This window comes from Coptis chinensis, chromosome 7, assembly GCF_015680905.1.
Source record: "Coptis chinensis isolate HL-2020 chromosome 7, ASM1568090v1, whole genome shotgun sequence".
Lineage (NCBI taxonomy): Eukaryota > Viridiplantae > Streptophyta > Magnoliopsida > Ranunculales > Ranunculaceae > Coptis > Coptis chinensis.
This window is the reverse complement of record NC_141462.1, coordinates 24,341,857-24,368,475: the sequence shown is the minus strand read 5'-3', so window position 1 is coordinate 24,368,475 and position 26,619 is coordinate 24,341,857. Positions and strand designations below refer to the sequence as shown.

The 26,619-nt window shown below is 37.4% G+C and overlaps 2 protein-coding genes across 10 annotated transcripts; both read right to left on the bottom strand.

The window, feature by feature from the left end:
- Positions 1 to 33: 33 nt before the first annotated feature.
- Positions 34 to 18,661, bottom strand: LOC147486731 (NADPH-dependent aldo-keto reductase, chloroplastic-like). Of its 8 annotated transcripts, none has more exons than XM_086570383.1 (8): positions 18,531 to 18,661; positions 17,456 to 17,541; positions 10,521 to 10,571; positions 6,795 to 6,871; positions 6,607 to 6,694; positions 1,775 to 2,050; positions 1,435 to 1,677; positions 34 to 311 (listed from the first exon to the last, which is right to left on the bottom strand). In XM_086570383.1, exons 2-8 carry the CDS (start codon positions 17,531 to 17,533, stop codon positions 225 to 227), a joined length of 900 nt encoding a protein of 299 aa, XP_086426509.1. In that variant the 5' UTR covers positions 17,534 to 17,541; positions 18,531 to 18,661; the 3' UTR covers positions 34 to 224. The 8 variants fall into 8 exon arrangements, with proteins under 8 accessions (XP_086426509.1, XP_086426503.1, XP_086426507.1 ...); XM_086570377.1 differs by lacking the exon at positions 18,531 to 18,661 and adding an exon at positions 18,046 to 18,322; XM_086570381.1 differs by lacking the exon at positions 18,531 to 18,661 and having other exon boundaries at positions 17,456 to 17,782.
- LOC147486730 (NADPH-dependent aldo-keto reductase, chloroplastic-like) lies at positions 18,533 to 23,757 on the bottom strand. Of its 2 annotated transcripts, none has more exons than XM_086570387.1 (7): positions 23,128 to 23,346; positions 23,010 to 23,060; positions 22,829 to 22,905; positions 22,641 to 22,728; positions 21,677 to 21,946; positions 21,331 to 21,579; positions 18,533 to 18,668 (listed from the first exon to the last, which is right to left on the bottom strand). In XM_086570387.1, the coding sequence occupies exons 1-7, from the start codon at positions 23,245 to 23,247 to the stop codon at positions 18,621 to 18,623; spliced, it is 903 nt and encodes a 300-aa protein (XP_086426513.1). In that variant the 5' UTR covers positions 23,248 to 23,346; the 3' UTR covers positions 18,533 to 18,620. The 2 variants fall into 2 exon arrangements, with proteins under 2 accessions (XP_086426513.1, XP_086426512.1); XM_086570386.1 differs by lacking the exon at positions 18,533 to 18,668 and adding an exon at positions 19,153 to 19,394 and having other exon boundaries at positions 23,128 to 23,757.
- Between the last annotated feature and the right edge of the window lie 2,862 nt (positions 23,758 to 26,619).

The window sequence follows — 26,619 nt, the reverse complement described above, 5'->3', positions numbered from 1 at the left end:
ATTTCCGTCAAATTAACACAGCAACGACATTCCTTTTCAGCATAATTTACTGTGTGATCATATTTGATCTTTCTAGATTTCCCCTTTGCATATATGTAGTTTGCCAACGTTGTCAGGGTCGACATTTGTTCTATTTTCAAAGTATCGTGTAAAAAATAGCACAATTTCAAACCATACAAAATGTAATTTAAGCATTTCACACACGAAAGAAATTGGAACTTCTTTCAGAGTTCCCCATCCCAGAGTTCTTCAATGGACTTGTAACCTCCATAAGTTTCATGAACGAAAGTAGAACCTTTGACTAACTTAGCCTGCATAATCATAAACAAGAGCTTCAGGAAAAGGTGCAAAACACCGAGTCACATGAGCATCTTAAGCACAAAATGGCAGATGATAGAATCATGTGTTTTCCTAGACTGCTACCAGTTTAGTTTTAGTTACCTAGACTATTACAATCAGGCAGCAAATGCCACATGCAGTCATTATATATTTACTATAATTTATCAGAAAATAAAATTGATAGTGGTTGAGCAAAGTTTGAATATTATGAACAGGTCTAACAAATAAGGTAGAACAAAAGATACAAATAAGGTGACACAAGTTTAAAGAGGTCATAATAAAGATGATGATACCTCTCTTTTTGGTTTTCTGTTATTTATTTATCAACAAAAGGTTTGAAGAACGTGGGAGACGGGTAGATTTTAATAGGCCAAATGTTTATTTTATGTGTCAACTAACGACGATAAGCTTGCTCTTTTGGAACCTATAATGGTATTTTCATACCTAGCAGTATAGGAACAATCTTAAATCATTTTGGTCACCTGAAACGGGAACAATTAAAAAAACCAGGTTTTTCCAGGCAGAAGTTAGATTTTAGGTTGTTCACGGCACCATTCACTTCCAGACAACATCATTGCCGTCATCATACTAACAAGGAGAAATAAGTAAGGAAGAAAGATCACACTACTACTGAATCACTAACTATCACATTTTTTTGGCCGTGATAGGGCATATTCTAAAAACTTTCTTAAGAGACATATCCTTGGAAATTTAAAAACACAACTGCAATAGGCCTAATCTTAAGAATTTTCAAATTATAAAAACATGCTGAAGTTTCAAACAGTAACCTTCTCTTCAAAAGAAGCACATAGCACCATACTATTGTAACTATTAAATATATTTGTTAAAAGGGTATTAAGTTCTGAAGTATGTTATGATCTGAAAGAAATGACAAAAGAGGCTAAAAAGAAATCATAATCCTACAAGTTAATATGCTGGTAAGGGCGTCATTTGTAGACTGAAGAGAAAGAAAAAGCTAAGACACACCACCATATGCCGGTTTGGCGGCATATACAGAGCATAAAAGTAGCAAGAGCAAGGAACAAATCTAACATGCATTGCCAACAGAACATACAGCAGAAGCGAATGTCTTGCCTGTTCAATTTCAGAAAACTTCTCAAACAACTCCTCAGGAATCGACCAATCAAAGATGTCTAGATTCTCCTTGATTCTTGCCTCAGTAGTGCTCTTAGGCAGCACACTGTTACCCATCTGAAGTCCCCAACGAAGCGCAACCTGTGCAGGAGTCTTGCCCAATTTTTCTGCAACCGTACCTAGAACTGGATGCTTCAGTACATCGCTATTGAACCATGCTGGGGAACCTAATGGCGAATATCCCTGCAAATTAGAAGAGAATTAGAAAAGGAACTTCTACATATAGGGACACAATAATGAACAGAAAAGAGCTTAAGTTTTGCTAGTTCTATGTACTCACAGACAAGTGAACTCCCTTTGATTCGCAAAATGCACGTAGTTTAGTCTGTCTCCATGCAGGGTGGCATTCCACCTGATTGACAGCAGGAGGGACATGTGCGACATCCAATAGATCTCCCAACTTCTTTACAGAAAAGTTGCTGACACCAATAGCACGAGCCTTTCCAGAACCATAGAGATTTTCCAACGCTTTCCAGGTACTAGGAATATCAGGTTGAGTCAGGTTTTCCGGCTCAAAGCCAACCGAACCCTTTTTAAAGCTAACTGGCCAATGGATCTGCAAGGATTTTGAAGCAACTATGTACATCATTAAATTTGTCTTCATAGTCTAAACAACCTGTGGATCATTCTAGTAGATGAAGTGCAAAAGAGCAGTAGAAAAAACCATATTGGGCTCCTTGTATAACTTTGAGGCCCCACGGTGTCAAAGGCAAAATGGCCAAGCACGCATGTACTGATAGTAAGACAATGATTCAACCCTTAGATACAGACCACACAATTTTTGCTTCTACTATAAATATATAACTTAACCTTTAAGTTGCGCACTTGCTATGTGAATCTCTTCTTCTTTCCTTCTTTCTTGTTTATTTCTTTTATTTTATACTCTAGGATTGAGAAAGTATCAGATAATTCAAACTGGCTTTGAGCGAAAAGTAAAAAACTGTTTCATTCAGAGACTAACATCCAGTACAACCACTGCTCTGCCCTGGCTTGCAATTGGAGATTTCAATGCTGTCTTAAGATGCTCAGAAAAAAAAGGTGGTAAAAGGCCTAACAACACATCAATGGAAGACTTTTTTTACTGTGTTAACCAATGCAGTCTCATGGAGAGCAGTTTCGAAGGAAATGAGTTTACTTGGGAGCAATAATCAGTTCGGGAAGAAACGAATGTGTAGCAGGATTGATAGAGCCTTCTATAATCACGCTTGGATTCACAAGTATGATGGTTGGAAGTATAGGGTCCTTTGTAGAGTTGGATCTGACCATTCACCCTTATGTGGAACCTACTCCTCAATTCCAAAGCCCAAAAACATTCCTTTCAGATTTAACAAGTGTTGGATTGAGCATCAATCTTTCATGGACCTTGTAAGGAATAGTTGGCAGCAGTCAGTGGTAGGAGCTCCTCTTTTCAAGGTTATCAAGAAACTACAGAATCTTAAGAAGGAACTCAAGAGATGGAATTATGAAGTCTATGGCCATATTGAAGTTAATGTGAAGAAAGCGGAATTAGATTTGCTTAATGCACAGACACTCTCAGATTTGAACATAGAGGATGACTCTTTGGTGAATGAAGTGATGAATAAGGAATTGGAGTTGGAGATAGCTCTTCAAAACAAGGCTTCCTTTTGGAGGCAGAAAAACAGACTCAATTTTGATGAAAAAGACGACCAGAACACTACTTATTTTCATACCATCCACAAGATGCGAGTGGGAGCTGCACTTATTTATGAACTCACTAATGACAATGGAGCCCTCCTTACCACACAAGATAGCATCAAAGAACATGTGGTGGATCACTACCAGCACAAGTTCCAAGCCGTACAATTACACAAAGAAGAGCAACTCTTGGATTTGATTCCTCAAGTGCTCACTACCGATGACAACTTGATCCTGACAAGGATTCCTGACTTCTTGGAGATAGAAAAGGCAGTCTTCCTCATGAAATCGGATAGTGCTCCTGGGCCCGATGGCTTCCAGGGCCATTCTATCATCATTGCTAGAGCATTATTAGGTACGATGTATGTTTTGCTGTACAATCATTCTTTAAAGATGTTACTATTCCAGGGGGACTCAATGCAAACTTTATCACTCTTATCCCTAAGAGCAAGGATGCCAAGCAATTAAAGCACTATCGACCAATTTGCCTGAGTAATTTCCTTATGAAAATCATTTCAAAGGTGTTGCAGCTTAGACTCAATGAACACATGCACAAGCTGGTCTCCAAGGAACAATACGGTTTCATTAAAGACAAATGTGTGCACTCGAGCACCGGTCTTGCATCTAAGCTCATGAATGAACTAAATAGAAAAAGTTTTGGGGGCAGTGCAGCAATCAAAGTGGATATTTCACAGGCTTTCGATACTATGAGTTGGGAATTTGTTTGTCAAGCCATGTCAAGGATGTGGTTTTCACTCACTTGGATCGCATAGATAAAAAAAATCATGGAATCATCTCGCATGTCTATTCTTCTTAATGGGGGACCTGTTGGGTGCTTTTCTATTGGAAGGGAATTAAAACAAGGGGACCCATTGTCACTACTCCTATTTACTCTTGCAGAGGATTGTCTGAGTAGAGGTATCCATGATTTGATGCTCAGGAACAAGATAAAACCAATGCTCTTTGTCAAGGATATACCAGCTCCAAGTCACTTGCTTTTCGCGAACGACATTATTATCTTCACCAATGGAAATCTCAGGTATCTTAAAGCAATTTCAAAGTTACTTTCTAGATATGAGAAAGCCTCAAGCCAAACTATAAACAGAGACAAGTGTAAACTTTTTTTGGGGAGTTTTACACAAGATAGGAAGGCAAGAGCAGTTCAAAAGTTGCGCATAGTGGTGGGCACTCTCCCAAAAAAATATTTAGGCGTCCCACTCATCCAAGGCAGAGTCACAAGAGATGCAAGTTTAGTCAATGAAAATATTAAACTCAAGTTGTCTAGTTGGAAAGGACACATGCTTTCACTTCAAGGCAGATGCACATTGATCAAATCTGTGATTAGTAGCATGCCTATATACAATATGTCGATTTACAAGTGGCCTTAGAGTGCGATTAAAGATGCCGAAAAAGTGATGACAAATTTCTTATGGAGGGGTGACCCATCCATAAAAAAGAGAGTAACTGTTGTGTGGGACAAGATATGCAAACCTTACAGAGAAGGAGGGCTCTGTATTAGAAAACTTGGAGAAGTTAATCGAGCAATGCTCATGAAGTTAGCTTGGAGGTTTCTAGAAGGGAAAGATGATTTTGCAATCTTTATGCAAAACAAATATCTTACAAGAGATGGTGATGTGATAGGCAATAGGCCAACCTCTATATGGCAGGGCATCAAAGAAGCAATGCGAGAAGTCAGACCAAGAACTCAATGGACTATTGGTAGTGGCAATCTTGTGGATATCTGGAGAGACAATTGGTCGGGTTACGTGATCACTCAAAGATGCACTGAATCTCACCAACCATGAACTCAAAGATTGTAACTCCAAAGTAAGTACACTTATTGTAAATGGATCTGTCCAAATACCAAGTAACTTTCAGGCCTTGATAACCACTGTTGGACTCACAACTGATGGTATTCTAAAATGGAACGATGGTGATAGAGACACACTTATTTGGTGCCCCAACCTCAAAGGGAAATTCAGTGTTGCCTCGGCATTTCAAGAAATCCGCAGGAAAAGAAATGTGAATAGTTGGCACAAGCATATATGGAACTCACACACTCATTCTAGAACCGCAGCTATAACATGGAGAATTTGTCAAAGGGGCATATCAACTGATGAAGCAGTCAAAAGAAAGGGCGTCAAGCTAGTTTCTTACTGCCGACTTTGTGGAAATAATGAAGAAACAAATTCTCACCTTATATGGGAATGCTCCTTCTCACTACATATATGGAGCTGATTCAGACAAAAATTTAAGATGAGAGGAAATTTCAACAAGTTAAATGATGCCATCAAACTCTCTCAGTTCAGAAGTCCACTAATCAAACAACTATGGACCTCGGCAATGGTGGGCACTATGACCATCATTTGGAAACATAGGAACATGGTTGTGTTTGAAGACAAGAAGCCATACATCTTAAAATGCTTTAGACAAGTCAGAAGACAAATCCATTGTTCTTCCCACTTATCCAAGGCTGTCATGTACTCAAAAGACACTCAAATTCTCAGCGATTGGGGCATTCAAGGGAAACTAAGAACTGCTCCCCGAATAGAGTGTTAACTGGGTTGCACCAAATGCTCCAACCATCAAAGCCAACACTGATGGGGCATCTAGGGGGTAATCCAGGACTTGCCGGGATTGGATCTACTTTCAGAGATCATAATGGAGATTTTCTCTTAACTTACTGCAGGGCAGTGGGAGTGACTACGAGTTACTGGGCTGAGTGTTTGGCAATCATTAAAGCCCTTGAACTGGCAGCCACTAAGGGATGGTCTGACATTTGGGTTGAAACAGACTCTGAAGCAGCAGTCCAGGCTTTTGGATTGTCACAGCTGCCATGGGCCTTGATGCATAGATGGAAACATGTCCAAAATATGCTACAAAAGTTTGTCATCACTTCAATTTGGAGAGAAGCAAACTTCTCTGCTGATGCTGCTGCCAGAAAGGGAGTCACATTTACAGACAACATGGGAAGAACATATCTTGGTAGACTTTCATGGATTACAAGATAGGAGCATTCTGCTAGTACCTACTATAGATTTAGATAGTACTTTGCACTTTTTTGAATCTTTGTAAAGGCCTAGTGCTGATTCTAAGTGAGATGTGAACTTGTTTTCTTTTTTTTTTTCCTTTTAATACAATCGAACGAGCTTACCCAGCAAAAAAAAAACATCCAGTACAACAGGAATAAGAAACTCCAAAGGACAAATCACTTCCAGTTACCCAAAAACTAGCACAGTCAGATGCCTATAGAACAAAACTTACATGTTGCATCTAGACACGGAAATTAAGACAAAAAACAAATAACCAGTACATACGACAGGAGGAACAAAAAATAAATATTTGGATCTTAAGCCGAGCCACTTATGTCAGGGATATACAAGGACTGCACTACCGTTTGCAGTGGAAGCAGTTAAATATCACTAAATAAACAAAGGATTACTAAGAAATACGTACAAGGTAGAGATCAACATATTCAAGCTGCAAATCGTTCAAAGTTCTATCTAGTGCCACAGGAACATCTTCAGGTGCGTGGTCAGTACACCTGAAAGAAAAATTATTAGCAGTTAATATACATCTAGACACATCAGAGTATTACTGCCTCTTATGCAACAAAATACAAGATAAGTAGTAAAAGAAGGAACCAGAGTTTGGAAGTAATCCACACTTCCTCACGCTTCACAACACCTTGTTCAAAGAGCTTCTTCAAAGCCTCACCAACCTGAAACCACCAGGGACTAGTTATGATGCTATAATATCATTAAGGCACAGACTGATACCTGAAGTTGAGGATAAATTCTTTTGGGTAGTGAAATTGGAAAGAAGAAATGCTAAACAGTACCACTAGTTTTTCTATATGAAACTAAAAGAACATCAATTCCACTTTACAGTAAGAAATATAATGTGACTGAAGTCTTGCCTTTTCTTTTGGAGTAGCATGTGTTTTATAGTGTAAGAAACTACGGTAGACATATATACTCCACGGAGTAAGGCAGGCATTAAATTGACGCCAGGATTTGGTGATAGTTGTAGTTTGTAAGGGTTCATTAAAATTGTTCATATCTTATATATATGGAAATTTCTAATATATCTTACGGCTAAAATTGATTATGTGGATCCTTACTAGTCAGACTTGAAAGGGATGTTTTTTTAGCAGACGGATAGATATTTCAAGTGTCTATTTCGTGAATTTCAGTATCCACTTTGTTACGGAGTACTAAGCAGTATTGTGGTGCAAATTTATTCGTTTGAGCCATTATTTGGGTAAAACTCAAGGATGCATTTTCTGCAATCTAGGGAGGGACATATACAAACATGAAGAACTTTTGTGTTTGAAGGTTTTTAAGACGTCAAACTTGAGGACAAGTTTGCTTTCAAGCCCGGAGTATGATGCATGAGCATGGAAGTACATTAACACAATATGGGTATGTTACTGCCGGACCCATATTGTGTTGGGCAGATCCTCCAAAAACAAAAATAATTATTACAAGTGTGTCATTGGTCCCAAAAAGTTGTTTTGTGTTGGACAACTCTCAAACCAACGTGAATTTCACTTGTTACAAACTTGCAACATTTTCAGCCATTCTTTTCTCTTTTATTCTCTTCTCTTCCACCATCCTAAATCTTAAACTATGAAAAATATATCCTAACACTAACATTAAACACTAGGGCTGAATATGCATGTGACTAAGGCTGATGGTTGAATGAGAAAATTCGAACACCCCAGGCTTAAACGACCCGGCTAGGTTGTTCGTTGTGCAAACCAAACGGTCTGGTCACACCGTCTGGACTAAGTCCAAAACGATGTGACCATGTCGTTTGGGATTTAGACTTAGAAAAAAACTTACCGGTATGGTCACACAGTTTGGACTAAGTCCCAAATAACTTGGCCACACCGTTTGGGACTTAGTCCAAACGGTGTGCCCACACCGGTCAAGAGACCAAAAAATAGAACTTCATATTTTTTCAAAGTTCAAATCTCAAACGACATGGCCACACCATTTTGGACTCAGTCCAAACGGTGTGGCCAAGTCGTTTGGGATTTAGTCCAAACGATGTGACCACACCGGTAAGTTTTTTTCTAAGTCCAAATCACAAAAGACATAACCACATCGTTTTGGACTCAGTCCAGACAGTGTGATCAGACCGTTTGGTTTGCACAACAAACGACCTAGCCGGGTCGTTTAAACCTAGGGTGTTAGAATTTTCTCATTCAGCCACTGTACACATGCATATTCAACCCTAGTCACATGCATATTCAACCCTAGTGTTTAATGTTAGTGTTAGAATATAGTTTTCATGGTTTAAGATTTAGGATGGTGGAAGAGAAGAGAATGGCTGAAAAGGTTGCAAGTTTGCAACAAGTGAAATCCACGTTGGTTTGGAAGGCGCCCAACATAAAACAACTTTTTGGGACCAATGACATACTTGTAATAATTATTTTTGTTTTTGGGGTCTGCCCAACACAATATGGGGTCGTCAGTAACAAATACCATTAGTAATAGGCTATTTAGTAGTTTCCTATCTATCTATATCTTAATATTAAAGCTCCTACTAGGGGTATTTTTCGAGCTTTATTAAAATTTCACGTCATCTCCTATTAAAATATAAATTTATCTCCTATTTGAAAAACGGAAATCTTTTTTTACAACGGGAATTCCTCTCCTATTATATCGGGAATTATTATTCTATTAAAACAAATTATAGCACTTCTAATTAAATCGGGAATCCTTCTCATATTAAAACAAAATCTCTATCCCAATTAAAAAAACGGGTTTTTAAAACTTAATTAAAACTTCATTAAAAACAATTTATTAGAAAATTACAACGGGAATTCCTCTTCTATTATAACGGAAATTATTCTTCTATTAAAACAAATTCTAACACTTCTAATTAAAGCGGAAATTCTTCTCATATTAAAATAGAATCTCTATCCCAATTGAAAAAACGGGTTTTAAAAACTTAATTAAAACCTCATTAGAAATAATTTGTTAGAAAATTAAAACGGGTTATCGACTAAAACGGTAGTCCCAATTTTCTAAACAAAATCTAAATGTTTTCAAAAGAGCCAGTGCGTATGCACGGGCCTACAAGCTAGTATCTTAATATTAAAGCTCTCACAAGGGGTATTTTTCGAACTCTATTAAAATTTCACGTCATCTCCTATTAAAACGAGAATTTCTCTCATATTTAAAAAACGGGAATTTCTCTTCTATTATAACAAGAATTTTTCTCCTATTAAAACAAATTCTAACACTTTTAATTAAAGCGGGAATCCTTCTCCTATTAAAATGAGAATTCCTCCCCTATTGAAAATTAAGTAGAAATCTAGCGTATCTAATTGAAATGGGAATCATTCTCCTATTAAAACAGAATCTCTCTCCCAATTGAAAAATGGGTTTTTAAAACTTAATTTAAAACAATTTGTTAGAAAATTAAAACGGATTAACGACTAAAATAGTAGTCCTAATTTTCTAAAAAAAATATAAATATTTTCAAAAACATGTACGTATGCACAGGCCTACAAGCTAGTTTTATTTTATTTCAATTCCTAATTCAATCTATATAATAAGATAGATTTTTCTAGGCACTAGAAGACAAAATAACGAATAGGCTAATGCAAACAACGATCTTGATTGATTTTTAGCATTGTCAAATGGCTACTGTGCTCTTATTTTCCTCGAGATATGTGTTTATGGTTATTGTAATTAACAAATGTCCACTGCCCATATTGCGTAAGTTACTTAGTACTAGCGGTCCGTTAGACGGTTAGAGCCATTCCGCCAAAGGCAGGTCCTGGGTTCAAGTTGTCCTATAGCCATTTTTTCTTGTATGTTTTTTTTTGTACTCCTTTCATGTGAAAAGGTAAAAAAGTAACATTAAAGAGGGTGCGCGTTAGGGGGTCTTGAACCCGGATTGAGTGCTGGGAAGTCTTAAGCAGATGATACCCATTATGCCAGCAGAGATAGTTTAATCCATAATCTTACGTGTATCGAATGCGTACAGCTAATGGGTGCCTTTCAGGCACAAGGCATTACCTAGTTAGGAATAGGATTTAGGATGGTTTCCTTTAGATTTAGAAATTGAGTTTATTATTATATAAAGGCATCTAGGCCTTCATTGTTAGGTTGGTTGTTATTGAATAGAGTACCCTATTGAATATTATTTCTTTCTTCATATTAAAGGTTTAAAATTTAAACCCTAGTTTTAGGTATTTGTTATATTAATCATAATTGATGTTTATCGATTGTTGAATCTTTTGCCAACAAGATGCATCACTATCAGCTTAAGAGAGTATAGAATTCCTATTGTCACATTAAAGTCAACTGACATAAATAACAAGATACAAACATCATGAGCCAAATTTTTACCTCCTTCTCATTGTTATAAGCTTGAGCACAGTCTATATGTCGATAGCCAGCCTGCATTGAAAGAGAATAACAATTAGTTAAAGAGTCTGGCAAGCTAAGTTACACTAACGGATTATGTTATTTTTAAAATATGGCGTGTCCATGTAACATTAAAATTAGTGGAAGTGGTCGATGTCTATGTTGTCAGGAAGGCTCAAGGTATTAGGTTTCTCAACTGCTGCCTCTGATCGACAACATAGATCGATGTATTGGAAATTTTGATTGAGAGATTGAGAGAGCGCGAGGGTAGTCTGGTTTTTTTCTTCTCTTTTATCTATTTTTAGTTTGAAAACAAATCTTGGAGGGAAGATTGCCTTTATTGGCAACTTTGATCGATGCCCTCTGGAGGGGACCAACCGTTGACTTGCTAACAGAAGTACCATGGTTGAGGTGAGGAGCATTGATCCACCGGCTATCCTCAATTCTGAAGTGGTGGTGGCACAACCTGCAAACCCCAACTATTCTGGTTTTAGGTCGTGGAGCTCTTTATTCAACACTAGCAAGAATTCTAAGCTTCAACCTAACCTAAAAAGGTATTCCCTAAGTTTACTAATGGCATAGTTGAAGCTTCTCTTGAAATAGTGGAAGAAGGGGTTAGTATCTGGAAAGAATATGTGGTTGGGTATTTTGTGGAGAAAAGATTATCCTATCCATTTGTTAAGGAGGTTGTGAGCAAAGAATGGAAATTAAAGGGTAGTTTTGATATGCTTGCTGATAGAGAACTATTTTACTTCAAGTTCATCAATAATGAAGATCGTCAATTCGTTATTGAACATGGTCTTTTATTCTTAGCTGGTAGAATTTTTGTTGTAAGACCGTGGTCGGAGTCCATTGAACTACACGGAAAAAAAAATCAACTCCGTCCCAATTTGGGTTAAGGTTGACATCCCAAAACAGTTGTGGACTGACAATGATATTGGATTTATCTCAAGTATAATTGGGGAACCATTTGCACAGATGATGCTACAACAAACAGGGTAAGGTTAAACTATGCTCATTTTTGTGTTGTTGTCAATACTGACTTTAAATTCCCCGTGTCGATTACGGTCAATATGGGGAATGGAAATAATGCTAATATTAGCTTAGACAATGATTGGATTCCATCAGTTTGCGAGCACTGTAATACGTTTGGTCATACTGATGCAAAATGCTCGAAGAATAAGGATGTACAACCCACTAAACAAGCCCCACTAATCAAGACAAAAAAGAAACCACAGCAGAGATGGACACCTAAGAAGAACATGCAACAAGGTCAATCTAGATGTGTGAGAAGTGCCGAAGGTATCCCACTACAAGATGGTGAGAAAGAAAACCCTGTCATAGTGGTAGAGGACCAACAAGTCATAGAAATACAAGCTGAAAAGGGCACTGAAGAGACTGAAAATGCGGTACTTTCGGAGCAAGTCGCTCTTGGGTTGGTGGTTCATAGTGATGAACCTCTTCTCCAAGGGGATGTGAACCTTGAGATAAGATTGCCAGATGAAGTGACCGGCATTGTGACTGATGTTGCACCCAGTAGAATTGAGTTACCTGAAGCTACACCTATCTATTTGGGCATAGATGTCGGTCATGGATTAGATGACACTAGTCCTTTTACTGTGCAATATAAAAGAAAGAGTAAAGATAGAGGCAAGAGATGTGCTCAAGGCACCCTGCACCAAATGTTTATGTCTCAACTGAGAAATCCCTTGCTGCACAGAACACAAACTCCTTTGCCCTTCTTGATGAAGTAGATGAGACAAATAATTCAAAACTCCCACACACCGAACTGACAACATATCCGGTCGAAGGGGTAGATATTGATGATGAGGAACAGCTGAATTATGACCTAGAAAAAGGAATGCACTTGTTGATTCAAAAAGGTATAGAACCTGATGAGGATGACATCTTAGACAATGAGGTGATTGAGCAGTTTAAAGACCATGTAGCCAAAGAGAATGAACCTCAGAGTAGTCCTGATTCTCTGAACAAGGTAGTCAAGACAATGCCTGTACAAGCTCTTATGGTGGGGTCAGTGAGAAAACCAAGAGGGAGGCCTAAAGGGGCGAGGAATAACAAGAACAACTCCGTTAAAAGATGATTATTGCATGCTGGAATACAAGGGGGTTGAATGATATTAATAAAGCAAAGGAAATGCACAAAGCTATTTCAGATAATAACTTATGCATAGTCGCTCTTTTGGAAACAAAGGTTAGGCAAGACAACTTTAGTTTCTTCAGTCAGATTGCTTGTCCTAGCTGAGAGTATTTGAATAATTATGATAGCCACTTTAGTGGTAGGATATGGCTAGCATGGGATCCTCAGCGTGCCAGGATCCTGAAACTTTTTGAATCTCAACAAATTTTGCATGTTAAGGTATGTCACATGCCTTTGAACACTGAATTCTTCTTAACTATTGTCTATGCCAGTAATACTTTTGCTGAAAGATTGGATTGCTGGAGACAAATAGTTACTTTAGCTACAAATGTAATTGGCCCGTGGTGCTCTTTTGGAGATTTTAACAATATGTTGTTTTCTCATGAGAGAATTGGATCTTATTGCTCATTCAGAGAAAACCGTGGACTTCTCCAATTGTTTGAACTCTTGTGGTTTATCTGATCTTAAGGCTCATGGATGCTTTTATACATGGACAAATAACAGTGATTATGTAAGGAAGTGGTCTAAAATTGATCGGTGCCTAGTGAATTCTTGCTGGAACTCTCAGTTTCACAACTCCTCGGTCACTTTTCTCACTTAAGGAGTATCTGACCACTCCCTCTTTGTAGTTTCATGGCATGACAATAATAAGTATCATCCACCATTCAGATTCTGTAATTTTTGGTGCATACACCCTGATTTCAAGGATACTTTGTTGGAGGCCTAGGATTCTGGCTGCATTGGTAATCCTCTTTTTATCCTTACTCAAAAGCTTAAGGTACTTAAACCTCAACTTAAGTATTGGGCAAGAAGTCAGTGTTCTAACATTAAGTCAAGAGTATTAGAGGCTAGAAAATTCCTCTTTGAAGTTCAAACGAAAATGCACCTCTCCCCTCATGATGTGAGCTTGTATTATCAGGAAATACAAGAATACAAGCAAGACTTCTCTATACTACTCTTGTTAGCATGGAAGAGGTGGACCTCAAACAAAGGAGTCATTGTGACTATATGCAGTATGATGATAGATGTAATGCCTTTTTTCATAAATCTATACAAGAAAGGAAAGGTAGAAACTCTATATGGTTTGTGGAGGACAACTCAAGGATTAAGTCTACTACAACTGATGTTGCAGACTCATTTTTAAAATACTTCTCTGAAATTCTTGGGGTTGATTCTCACATCAACGCTGACATGGACTTCTTCAACAATATTGTTGTGAAGAATACTCTTACTGTTGCACAAGCATCCTTACTCATAGCACCTATCTCGGATCTTGAAGTGAAAGAGGCCATGTTCAGTATGGAAGACAACAAAGCTCCTGGACCGAATGGATTCAATGCATACTTTTTCAAGAATAATTGGAGCACTGTGAGTAGAGATTTTACTAAAGCAGTTAAATATATTTTCCATATCTCACATATGCATAAGAGTATCAACTCTACCTTTCTATGTTTAGTGCCAAAAGTTGCCAACCCCACAAAAGTTGATGAGTTTAGGCCTATAGCCTGTTGTAATGTGATTTATAAATGCATTTCCAAAGTCCTAACAAACAGGTTGAAGCCTTATATCTTTACACTTGTGGAAGACTGCCAATCAGCGTTTATACCGGGCAGAGACCTCCAGGACAACCTTCTTATGGCTCATGAATTACTAAGAAGTTATGCAATGACTCATATATCATCTAGGTGTGCCATAAAGATCGACATAAAAAATGCTTATGACTCTGTCAGCTGGTCTGCCCTGATTATGGTGATGAAAAGGTTTAACTTCCCCCAGCAATTCATAAATTGGTGCATCATGTGTTTTGCCTCCCCTCACTACTCTATCCTTATTAATGGTTGCCCTCACGGGTATTTTGAAGGAAAGAGAGGTTTGAGATAGGGAGATTCACTATCTCTATACCTTTTTATGTTGCTTATGGAAGTCTTGGGTGGCCTTCTCAAGCATGGTTTGTGCAGTAGAAGTCTTAAACCCCACTCGAAGTGCAAGAAACTCTCTATTACACATATAAGCTTTGCTAATGATGTTCTTATCTTCTCAAAAAGGGATGTTGACTCTATAAGGGCTATTAAGACTATCCTAGCCACTTTCACTGAATCTACAGGCCTTGGTATTAGTCTCAACAAGTCCACTATACTTACTGGTGGTATGAGCATAGTGGAATCTCAAGCTTTTGCAGATATTCTTGGTGTTGCCGTGGTACATCCTCCTGTGAAGTATCTTGGCCTTCCTCTCTTTGCGTCTAGACTTGGAGTAAAAGACTGCTTACCTCTCATTGAGAGTATCACTATCAGAATCTCTAATTGGAAGAATAGGGTTCTCTCTCATGCCGGAAGACTACAGCTGATTCACTATGTTCTTTCTTCCTTCCACACTTACTGGTCTAGGACCTTTGTACTGCCTAAAATTGTGCTCGACAAGGTTAGTAAAATGTGCAACAGATTTCTCTAGTCTGGCCCATCTCTAACTAAGTGTTTACACAAGGCTAGTCATGAGCTACTCCTATACTCTAAAGATGACGGGGGGTTGAACATGATTGATCTCCACACATGGAATATAGCTGCGTATTGTGGACTAGTGTTCAAACTAGCATCAAGAGAGAATTCTTTATAGGGTAACTGGGTGTGGACTGATAGCATCAAAAACAAACATTTCTAGACTATGAAAGCTCCTAAGGACTGCTCATGGGTATAGAGAGGCATTTTAGAGCATAGGAAGACTGCTATGAAGTTTACGAGAAACATTATTGCTAATGGAGATGACACTTTCATTTGGCATGACTTGTGGTGTACAGAGACACCCCTTCTAAGGGATAACAATGCTAGACAAATGCTACAGCTTGGTGAGGAAGCCAAAGTTAGTGAACTGATCTCAAATGGCAAGTGGAATGACATAGTTCTTTCTCTCCCAGAGTGTGACTTGAAGACCAAGATACTAAGAACGGATATATATGATCTCATGAGCAAGGATCAAGTAGTTTGGTCTCTAACTCATTCAGGAAAATTCAGTGCTCGATCTGCTTATATAGCACTAAAGAAGGTTAAGAACAAAGTCAAATGGTCCAAGCTTGTTTGGGAAAAATTGGTGATCCTTAAACATTCCTTTTACACTTGGCAACTATTCTCTGCTAGTCTCTCCACTCAAGACAAGTTAGTTAACAAAGGTATAATCAATCATTCAAAATGTAGTTTGTGTGGAACAACAGCAAGAGAAAACTCCAAACACTTATTCTTTGAGTGTTCATACACAAAGAGAGTGTGGAATGGGGTCAAAGCAAAGATTGGTATGGGTTTCAGAGTAGCAGACTCTAACAATGAGTGGCACAGTATCTTGCAGACTTGCAGAAATAGCTCTATGGAAGGTGATATCAGAGGAGTATACATATGTACTACCGTAAGTGCTATTTGGGCTGAGAGAAACACTAGAATCTTTCAAAAAAAGTATCATCCCCCTCAGCTGGTCATGGTGAGAATATTAGAAGATATGAAGCTATACATACAAAGGGTTGTAAAGGATATACCATATTCCACTTCAGTGAGAGTCCTTCTTCAAAACCTTGGTATAGATGCAAACTACCATGCAAAGGAACCTATTTACTTCCAATGGCGTAAACCTGATCCAGACCATGTTAAGTTAAACACGGATGGGTCTTTGACTCCTTCAGACCAAGGATTCGGTGGTATTGCAAGAAAAGAAGATGGCACAGTGCATTTTGTCTACATGGGCTCTAACCCAAATGAAGACAAAATAACACATACCTTTTGTCCAAATAGAGCAGTAAGCTCGGCAACGGAAGCGAAATCGGTATTGATTAAAGACACATCCTGTCTCGTTGTCGTCGCCACAATTACTAGAATAGTGGCTTTGTTTTCACACAGTAAAACCCTATTTAGCTTGCCAATGATTAATTGAGAGAAGAGAGAGTGAGAATTGGAATCTTAGAGATATTCTACGTTGGTTTTACCCTTCCCTTCTTATACGGAGAAAGTGATACATACGTATCCAAAGTGATACTTATCTCAATCTCAACAAGTAGAGTTTTGCTTTACTTTGAGACTTGAGTCTTTATCCAACTTAGACGTACGCACATAGCCCATGTCTTACACCAAAGAAGTCTATACTTCAACAGGAGCTAATGGCTATTGATGCGGGGCTAGACGGGTGTCTGAAACATGGCATTATCAAAGTACAGGTGTACTCTGACTCTATGATTGTTGTGAGTATAGTTAATGGCTTGACTACACCACCATGGTATTGTCAAAATATTGTACTATCTATTGGGAGCAAAAGGAAGAAACTCAATTACAATAGTGTCAACCATTGCTATAGGGAGACCAACAGGACTGCAGATTTATTAGCTAAGTGTGTTAAAGACTCTCTCTAGACTCTTTTGTATTTTATACCCCTCTAGATGAACAATTGTCTAAAATCATTGAGGAGGATACAAGAGGAACAATCTATGTAAAATTTTGATTAAGGAATGCAGGTAGGGGTTGGTCTGCCTAACCCCATAGCTATCATTCAAAAAAAAAGATATTTAACTTTGAAAAAATAAATAACGTATACCACATTTAAGAAGGACCACTGTACTAACATCCAGCCATTTGATCACACAATTATGCACTTAAACCAAAACTTGTCATCATAAACCAATTGCAAAATTTACAAGGTTAAGAGCTCTAAAAAAGACCTACTACAACATCAAAGTTTACAAACATAAAAACAAAAAACAAAATGGATGAATGAAGAATAAATGATACCTTGATGGCAACAGTGACAGCATTTCGAACGACACCTGCAGGATCAGCTTGCCATGTTCCTAAAGCAATGGATGGCATTTCAGCTCCTGTATTCAATTTAAAGAACCTTATCGCGTTTGCCATTTTTTAGTCAAAATGAAAGGAGAGTTGGTGGTCCGAATAATATACATAAAGAGTAGTTATTATGGACTGATGATGATGTAATTGAGTGCGTGATTATTACAGGGTGTTGGAAGTTGGAACTTGTTGGGCCACTAGCGGGAACAAGAGGTTGTAATAATTCAGTTTTAGGCTTTTTAGCATCGAAGTTTTGAAAACTATAATTTCACTACAAAATATTTGGATTTTGGATTTTGTAGGACTGGTTGAAACGTGAAATACATGCATTTTTTTTCTCGATAAACCATATTTTTTATTCGTGAACTAGTACAACAAATACAACAAGCAAATAAAACAAATACAACAAGCAAATAAGCCAAAACAAATTATAGGAAACAAATAACATAACAAGTACATTAAAAGTGAACCCAAGTAAACTTCTCCTAATAGCATCATCTCCAATCCGCCACATCAAGCTTGAAATGCATTACCTGTATCTGTATCCACCTTGCAACCAGCACTCTCATCCCTCCAATGCACAAAACTCCAACCCGTATCTTCCAAAACAAAAACCCAAAGGTCACAAACCAAGAGTGCCGCGAAGCTTCCAAATTCATGCATTGAAAAATACATTCCATTATTTCTTGAACTTGTGACTTGGACCGTTCAAGAGTTTCGCAAAGCTTCCAAATTCATAGTTCCTTTAAATTCCACGTCATATTGGGTCATAGTAACCAAAGGAATCTTATTACACCTGTGTGCTTTAAAAGATTGGGACGGCAACCGGCTTCCACAACAATTAGTGGAAATCTAAGACACTCCAGTTTAAAACGCTTAGACGAACCTTACAAATTTTGTTTTCAAGCTTAATCCCCTGCTATTGTATCTTGTAGGTATACTTTTGTTAGTTGCTTCAACTACAATAATTGATGGCCTGATAAAATAAAACTAACAATTAGATGAAAATAAATGAGACCTTGATTGCAGTTGCGACAGCTTTTCCAACGACACAAGGATCAGCAAAGCAATGGATGGCACTTCAGCTCCAGTATTCAATTTAAAGAATTTAATCTCCTCCCCCATTTCCCCCTTCCAGATCTCTTGCCAGGAAATGCTGCATTAATTCCGTGTCATTACCGTAATCTTATCTAAAATACTCACTAGTCACTTCTGTACACAGTAATTCCTGTCAAATAAACAGAACAACGACATTCCTTCTCAGCATATTTTGCTGTGTGACAATATTTGATCTTTCTAGATTCCATTGGATAGTTTTCCCCTTTGCATATAGTATGTAGTTGGGCAACGTTGTCACGGTATTTCAGGGTTGACATTTGTTCTATATAGTATGTAGTATAGAAGCAGGCAAGCAGCAGGCAAGCAATTTTGAAACAAGTTTTTTCATTATGAACTCTGAAACAGTGATCTGCTATATTTAAGTTGTTAACAAATTTCCCCCATTTCAGCCTGAGGAAGCTAGTTCAGGTTCATATATGGGGTAAGGATGAAAGGACATTCTTTGTTTGAAGAGCTATGCGCTTCAAAGTATCAACTATGAAATAGCACAATTTCAAACCATACAAAATGTAATTCAAGCATTTCACACAAAAGAAAAATTCATTGGAATTAGAGGCTGTCACAACAATAATATCCACTTAAAAATTAAAGTCAGTATTTCAGAATCAACCCATAACTCCCATTTCTTTGAAGCACAGATGCTTCTAACTAAAATCAAAACAAATTGAAACTTTTTTCAGAGTTCCCCATCCCAGAGTTCTTCAATGGACTTGTAACCTCCATAAGTTTCATGAACGAAAAAAGAACCTTTGACTAACCTTGCCTGCATAATCATAAACAAGAACTTCACGAAAAGGTGCAAAACACCGAGTCACATGAGCATCTTAAGCCCAAAAAAGCAGATGATAGAATCATGTTTTTCCTAGACTGCTACCAGTTTAGTTTTAGTTACCTAGACTATTACAGTCAGGCAGCAAATGCTACATGCAGTCATTATATTTACTATAATTTATCAGAAAATAAAATTGATAGCGGTTGAGCAAAGTTCGAATAGTATGAACAGGTATAACAAATAAGGTTAGCGGAAGAACATAAGATACAAATAAGGTGACACAAGTTTAAAGAAGTCATAATAAAGATGATGATTTATAATTGTTTCAGCAAAATTTGCCAAAACACACCAGTTGAGGGGTTGGAAATAATGTTTTTTTGGAGATGGTGATTGGGGAAAGATGAGACTGGACTTCGGTTTTAAAGTTGCCTACGTACTTAAAGATATTGTTTGGGATCAAGTCTCGACAGGCGTAGTTTCGGAAAAAAATGACGGGTGGATTTTATAGGTAGGATTGGTGATAGTTACTTCCTCGTTCTCTAATATTCCAATCGTGGGATGAAGTTAGAGAACTGGCGGGAGAACTGTCAAATCATGGGATGAAGTTGGAGAACTGGCGGGTGAATTGTCCAATCATGGGATGAAGTTGGAGAACTGGCGGGAGAACTGTCGTGGGATGAAGTTGGAAAACTGGCGGGAAATGAAGTTGGAGAACTGGCGGGAGAACTGTCGTGGGATGAAGTTGGAGAACTGGTGGGAGAACTGTCATGGGATGAAGTTGTTTGATTTTACGTGCAGGTATGTAGGCTTTGAGCATGGGCTCTGAGGGTGGGCTTTATGGTAGATAAGCTCTGAGCGTGCACTTTTTTGTAGATAAACTCTGAGCGTGAGCTTTTTTATAGATAAACTCTGAGCATGGGCTTTTTTATAGATAAGCTTTGAGCGTGGACTTTGAGTGTGGGCTTTTTTATAGATGGGCTCTGAGCATGGGCTTGTATTGAATTGGGCTTTTATTAGGCCACATTTGTGGGGGCCGAAACAATAATCAAAATTATATCAACTTAAAAACACTAAGCTAACCTTAATTGTACCTTTCCCTCTCTTATTGGTTTTCTATCAATTAATTCTTGACAAAAAGTTTAATACACATGAGAGACGGGTAGATTTTATATGCCAAATGGATATTTTATATGTCAACTAATGTCGATCAGCTTTGTCTTTTGGAACCTATAATGGTAATTTCATATTTTCATACCTAGCATAACAGGAGCAATCTTAAATCATTCTGGCTCAATTAGCAAACCATGTTTTCAACTAAAACTTTCCAGGCAGAAGTTAGATTTTAGGTTGTTCATGGCATGTTTGTTAATCAATTCACTTCCAGAAGCCAGCATCACTGCCATCATCGTACTAAGAAGGGGAAAGAAGTAAGGAAGAAAGATCACTGAAAACATCAATAAAACAATCACATGTTTTGGGCTTTATAGCGGATATACTAAAAAATTTCTTAAGAGACCTATCCTTGGCAATTTAAAAACATAACTGCGACAGGCCTAATCTTAATAATTTAAAGTTATAAACCCATGTTGAAGTTTCAAACAGTAACTTTCTCTTCAAAAGGAGCACATAGCACCATACTATTTGTAACTATTAAATATGGACATTTGTTAAAAGGGTGTTATGTTCTGAAGTTGTTATAATCTGAAAGAAACCAACAAAAAGAGACTAAAAAGAAATCATAATCCTACAAGTAATTGTAATTTAACAGTTAATATACTAGTAAGGGCATCATTTGTAGACTGAAGAGAAAGAAAAGCTAAGATGCACCACCATATGACGGCATATATAGAGCATAAAAGTAGCAAGAGTAAGGAACAAATCTAACATGCATTGCCAACAGAGCATACAGCAGAAGAGAATTTCTTGCCTGTTCAATTTCAGAAAACTTCTCGAATAACTCCTCAGGAATTGACCAATCAAAGATGTCTAAATTCTCCTTGATTCTTCCCTCAGTAGTGCTCTTAGGCAGCACGCTGTTACCCATCTGGAGTCCCCAACGAAGCGCAACCTGTGCAGGAGTCTTGCCCAATTTTTCAGCAACCACACCTAGAACTGGATGCTTCAGTACATCGCTCTTTAGCCATGTTGTGCCTGGGGAACCTAATGGCGAATATCCCTGCAAATTGGACGAGAATTAGAGAAGGGACTTCTACATATAGGGACATGATAATGAACAGAAGAGAGGTTAAGTTTTTCTAGTGCTATGTACTCACAGTCAAGTGAACTCCCTTGGATTCGCAAAATGCACGTAGTTTAGTCTGTTGCCAAGCTGGGTGGCATTCCACCTGATTGACAGCAGGAGGGACACGTGCAACATCCAATAGATCTCCCAACTTCTTTGACGAAAAATTGCTAACACCAATAGCACGAGCCTTTCCAGCATCATAGAGATTTTCCAACGCTTTCCAGGTACTAGGAATATCAGGTTGAGTCAGGTTTTGCGGCCCAGCTGAACCCTTTTTCATGCTAACTGGCCAATGGATCTGCAAGGATTTAGAAGCGACTATGTGAATCCTTAAATTTGTCTTCATAGTCTAAATAACCTGTTGATCATTCTAGTAGATGAAGTGTAAGACAGTAGTAGAAAAATCAAATTGGTCTCCTTGTAGAAATTTGAGGCACACGGTGTCAAAAGCAAAATGGCCAAGCATGCATGTACTGATAGTATGACAATGATTCAACCATTAGACATAGACCACACAATTATTCCTTCTACTATAAATATAATACTTAACCTTCAAGTTAAGCACTTGCTACCTGAATCTCTTCTTCTTAACTTCTTTCTTTTTTATTTATTTTATTTTATACTCTAGGATTGAGAAAGTATCAGATATTTCGAACTGGGTTTGAGCGAAAAGTACAAAATCGAGCAAAACAGGATTTCATTCAGAGACTTACATCCAGTACAACAGGAGTAAGACTAGCACAGTCACTTCCAGTTACCCAAAAACTAGCACAGTCAGATGCCTATAGAACAAAACTTACATGTTGCATCTAGACACGGAAATTAAGACAAAAAACAAATAACCAGTACATACGACAGGAGGAACAAAAAATAAATATTTGGATCTTAAGCCGAGCCACTTATGTCAGGGATATACAAGGACTGCACTACCGTTTGCAGTGGAAGCAGTTAAATATCACTAAATAAACAAAGGATTACTAAGAAATACGTACAAGGTAGAGATCAACATATTCAAGCTGCAAATCGTTCAAAGTTCTATCTAGTGCCACAGGAACATCTTCAGGTGCATGGTCAGTACACCTGAAAGAAAAATTATTAGCAGTTAATATACATCTAGACACATCAGAGTATTACTGCCTCTTATGCAACAAAATACAAGATAAGTAGTAAAAGAAGGAACCAGAGTTTGGAAGTAATCCACACTTCCTCACGCTTCACAACACCTTGTTCAAAGAGCTTCTTCAAAGCCTCACCAACCTGAAACCACCAGGGACTAGTTATGATGCTAGATATATTAGAACTAAAACATATGAGGTTGAGAGAGTATAAAAAATTGGTAATGTGAAGAGCGAAATCATTACCTCCTTCTCATTGTTATAAGCTTGAGCACAGTCTATATGTCGATAGCCAGCCTAAAAACAGTCCTTCAAGCTAAGTTACATCGACCAAGGCAAAACATATATAAAAAATAAAGGATACCTTGATGGCAATAGTGACAGCGTTACCAACGACACCAGGTTCAGCTTGCCATGTGCCTAACCCGATCGATGGAAGTTTAGCTCCGGTATTCAATTTAAAGAATCTTATTGCGTTCGACATTTTCTTTTTTTATCGAAATCAAATAGAAAGGAGAGTTTGTTGTTATGTTTCGTATTTATAGGAGTGGGAGGAGAATATATACGAACAAGATTCTGATTGATGATGCAATTGAGTGCGTGATTTTGCAGGCTCGATGGAAAAAGGTCCCACAAAGACTTGGTTTTCACTTTTCAATTCAATCATTGTCGTTTTAGTGCTTTGACCGTTTGATGCCACGTCTTTGTCCCGGTGGTTTGCATTGTGAAATTTTCACTGAATTTCATATTGATTTTCAAGAAGAGGGCGACCACAACACATATGGCACAGCCAGGGGGCGGATTCAGGATTGCCACTCAGAGAGGGGGGGACTGCTACAGCTTACATACACCACAAATATCTATGATTGCCGCTCAAAGGGGCTGCTACAACTAACATACACCATAAATATCTATGATTTATTCAATGGCTGCTACAACTAACATACACCATAAATATCTATGATTTATTCAATGGCTGCTACAACTAATCTACACTACAAATATTTTTTTGGGAGAATTATATACACTATTATAACTAGGGGGGTGCATGAGTACCCAATTATCCGAATCCGAATCCAAACTAGAATCGAAACCGTTTATAGCGGTTATGGGTCTTAAAATGTTAGACCCATTTAAAATGGGTCTTCAAAAACCGAACCGATAAAAAACCGAACCCGTTAAAACTGAATCGTAAAAAATTGATGGGTACCGGAACCAAAACCGGAACCAATTAATATGATTTTGATATATAGAATTTAGTATTATATTACACTAAATAAAGGCAAACCCAAATATTATTATTATATATAGTCTATATTTGTTAGGTATAAAATTATATTAAATATATATAATATTTAGCATAATAGTGAATGTGTGTTATTAAATGTATATTTTATAATATTACATTAAATATGTGTATTATAAATATTAATAATAATGTTTACGTGTTTACGTCTACACATATAGTTGTATACTATGAATTAACTAATGCAAGTTTATCGGAAAAAAAAAATTAACTAATGCACTGTCTATATTAACTGATGCATGCATGACCGTGTACGTGCTTGATATATTACATGTATATATATTGGATAACGAATACGTGCAATGCTAACTAACAATTGTGGTACATGTGGTTTTTATTCTATATATGACGCATTGCGTATAGTATAATATACACATGTTCGATTTAAAATATACACATACGTATAATGTATGAGAATGTATTTAAAATTTTTATATAACTTTCAAATAATATTATTGAATTTAGGACCATTACTTCTTATGAAAGGACAAAAATATCGATGACAAGTGTTAAAGTCGCTGTAAAACAACTTTTATATCGGTTATATAACTAAAAAAATAATTAAAACAATAAAAATGTATAACCCGAGAAGGAACCAAAATTCAAATCGGAACCGACTTAATTAATGGGTATGGGTCAGGATTTTCAAAATATAAAAAAAAAAAACCCTGAAAGAACTGAAACCTATAGAAACCGCTAAAAATAGACCCAGAACCGAAATCGATAAGAACCGACTCAAAACCGACCCATGAACACCCCTAATTATAACTAGTATTTTTTTTTCGACAAAAAAGTTTGGTGTGTTGCACCCCCACCCCCAGCTCAGCACAAAAATAAAACACTTGCGAGGTGGCTGTGATTGGCTGGTTTAGAGAGAGAAGAGAGGAGAGAAAATTTGACTCGTTATTTTATTCCAAGTAGCCAATCATAGCCGACTTTGCAAAAAATTTTTTTGTGATGGGCTATGTGTTGTAGTTTTATCTTTTCAAGAAATTTGTCCCAATGCCCATTTGAAAATCACTCTCAGAACCAAGGTTTTTTTTTAATCACTCTCAAGGACAATTTTCAGGTAAAAATAACCCTAAAAACCAATTTTCGAGTGAAAATAACTCGTAAGGACAAATAGTCCGGATTTGAAATTTTTTTTTTTCGATTTTACCATTTCTATCGCTTTGTTATGAACAGTGTTCATACCTTATGTTGATGTATGAACAATGATTATTCATACCCAAATAGGTAAACGTACCTCATACAATATATTAGTGTATGAACAATGATTGTTCATACTCCAATATGTATTATTATTTACTAGGGTATGCCCGTGCCTACGGCCCGCGAGGCGTTTACGGCGCTATCTCAACGTTCGTTGCATCTGTTCGTCTTGTTTAATTGGCGTGAAGAAGTTTGACGCTTACAATCACTATTGGACATGGACACCACAAAAACACTATGTGGGAACTCCAAAAAATGTATTCCGTTGTTAAGGTGGTTAGGAAACAAAACATACTCAGAGATGTCAAACATAAATAAAAAATTTCTGGTCATGGGAATTAATCTATATAACAATACTCATATAACCAAAAATTTGTGTTTTACTATGGGTCAATAAATCTTCTCAAATCTCAAGAAGAGCTGAAATAACATGAAATGTTTGGAAAAAAAACAGTGAAGTGATTCAAACTTCTCTGCAGACCAAAGCATAGGCATTTCCAGTCTTCCTCGGAGTATATATCCATGTTCAGGGTCTGGACAGAACTTCAAATCAGTTGCATCACAGGAAAAGATATCAACATTGCCACCAGTCAAAACACTTCCCACTTCCCATAAAAATTGATTCTACATCAAGTTCTTGTACTTCACATACAACAAATGTAATCATCAATATGCAGGCAAAACGACAGTTATAACACCAAAAAGTGGGGTTCTTCATAGAAGATTCCACAGAAGAAAGAATTGGAAGTTGCTTTGACATAAACTAAGCAGCACTTCTCAACATAAAAAAAAAAAAAAAAAAAAATCATTTATTTTTGCCATCAATTGTTAAACCTTGCATGCATGACGTAAGTGTTTCCTTAAGATGGACACCGGACACGAACCATATTAAGTGTGTTCATCTGGATCGTATATATGCGGCAAACCATATTAAGTGTGTACATGGTTACAATGAAGTTTTGTCTTTTTGTAATGGTCCCGGTAGCCTGAGAAGGTCCAAGACCTCATTCTCCTTACGACCAAAAATCATTACTGCTAACATACACAACTCCTCAAAGTTTCTAGACATCCAAGTCGAAGCCAATTCACAATCGGACCTTGACCATAGCTATACGACTCAAAAGGCAGACCTATAAGAATAATACACAAAGGTCGTTTACATCACTTATAGCCCTCTTACCTCCACCTCATCATCGACATATCTGGTATAGCCATGGCAGTATAGCTTTAACTTGTGTACAAGGCAGACATAACTCATCACAAATGCATGAACATGTTACGACGTTCTAGGGGAAATATTGATTGGGCGATATGGTTCAACCATAGCAGTATAGTTTT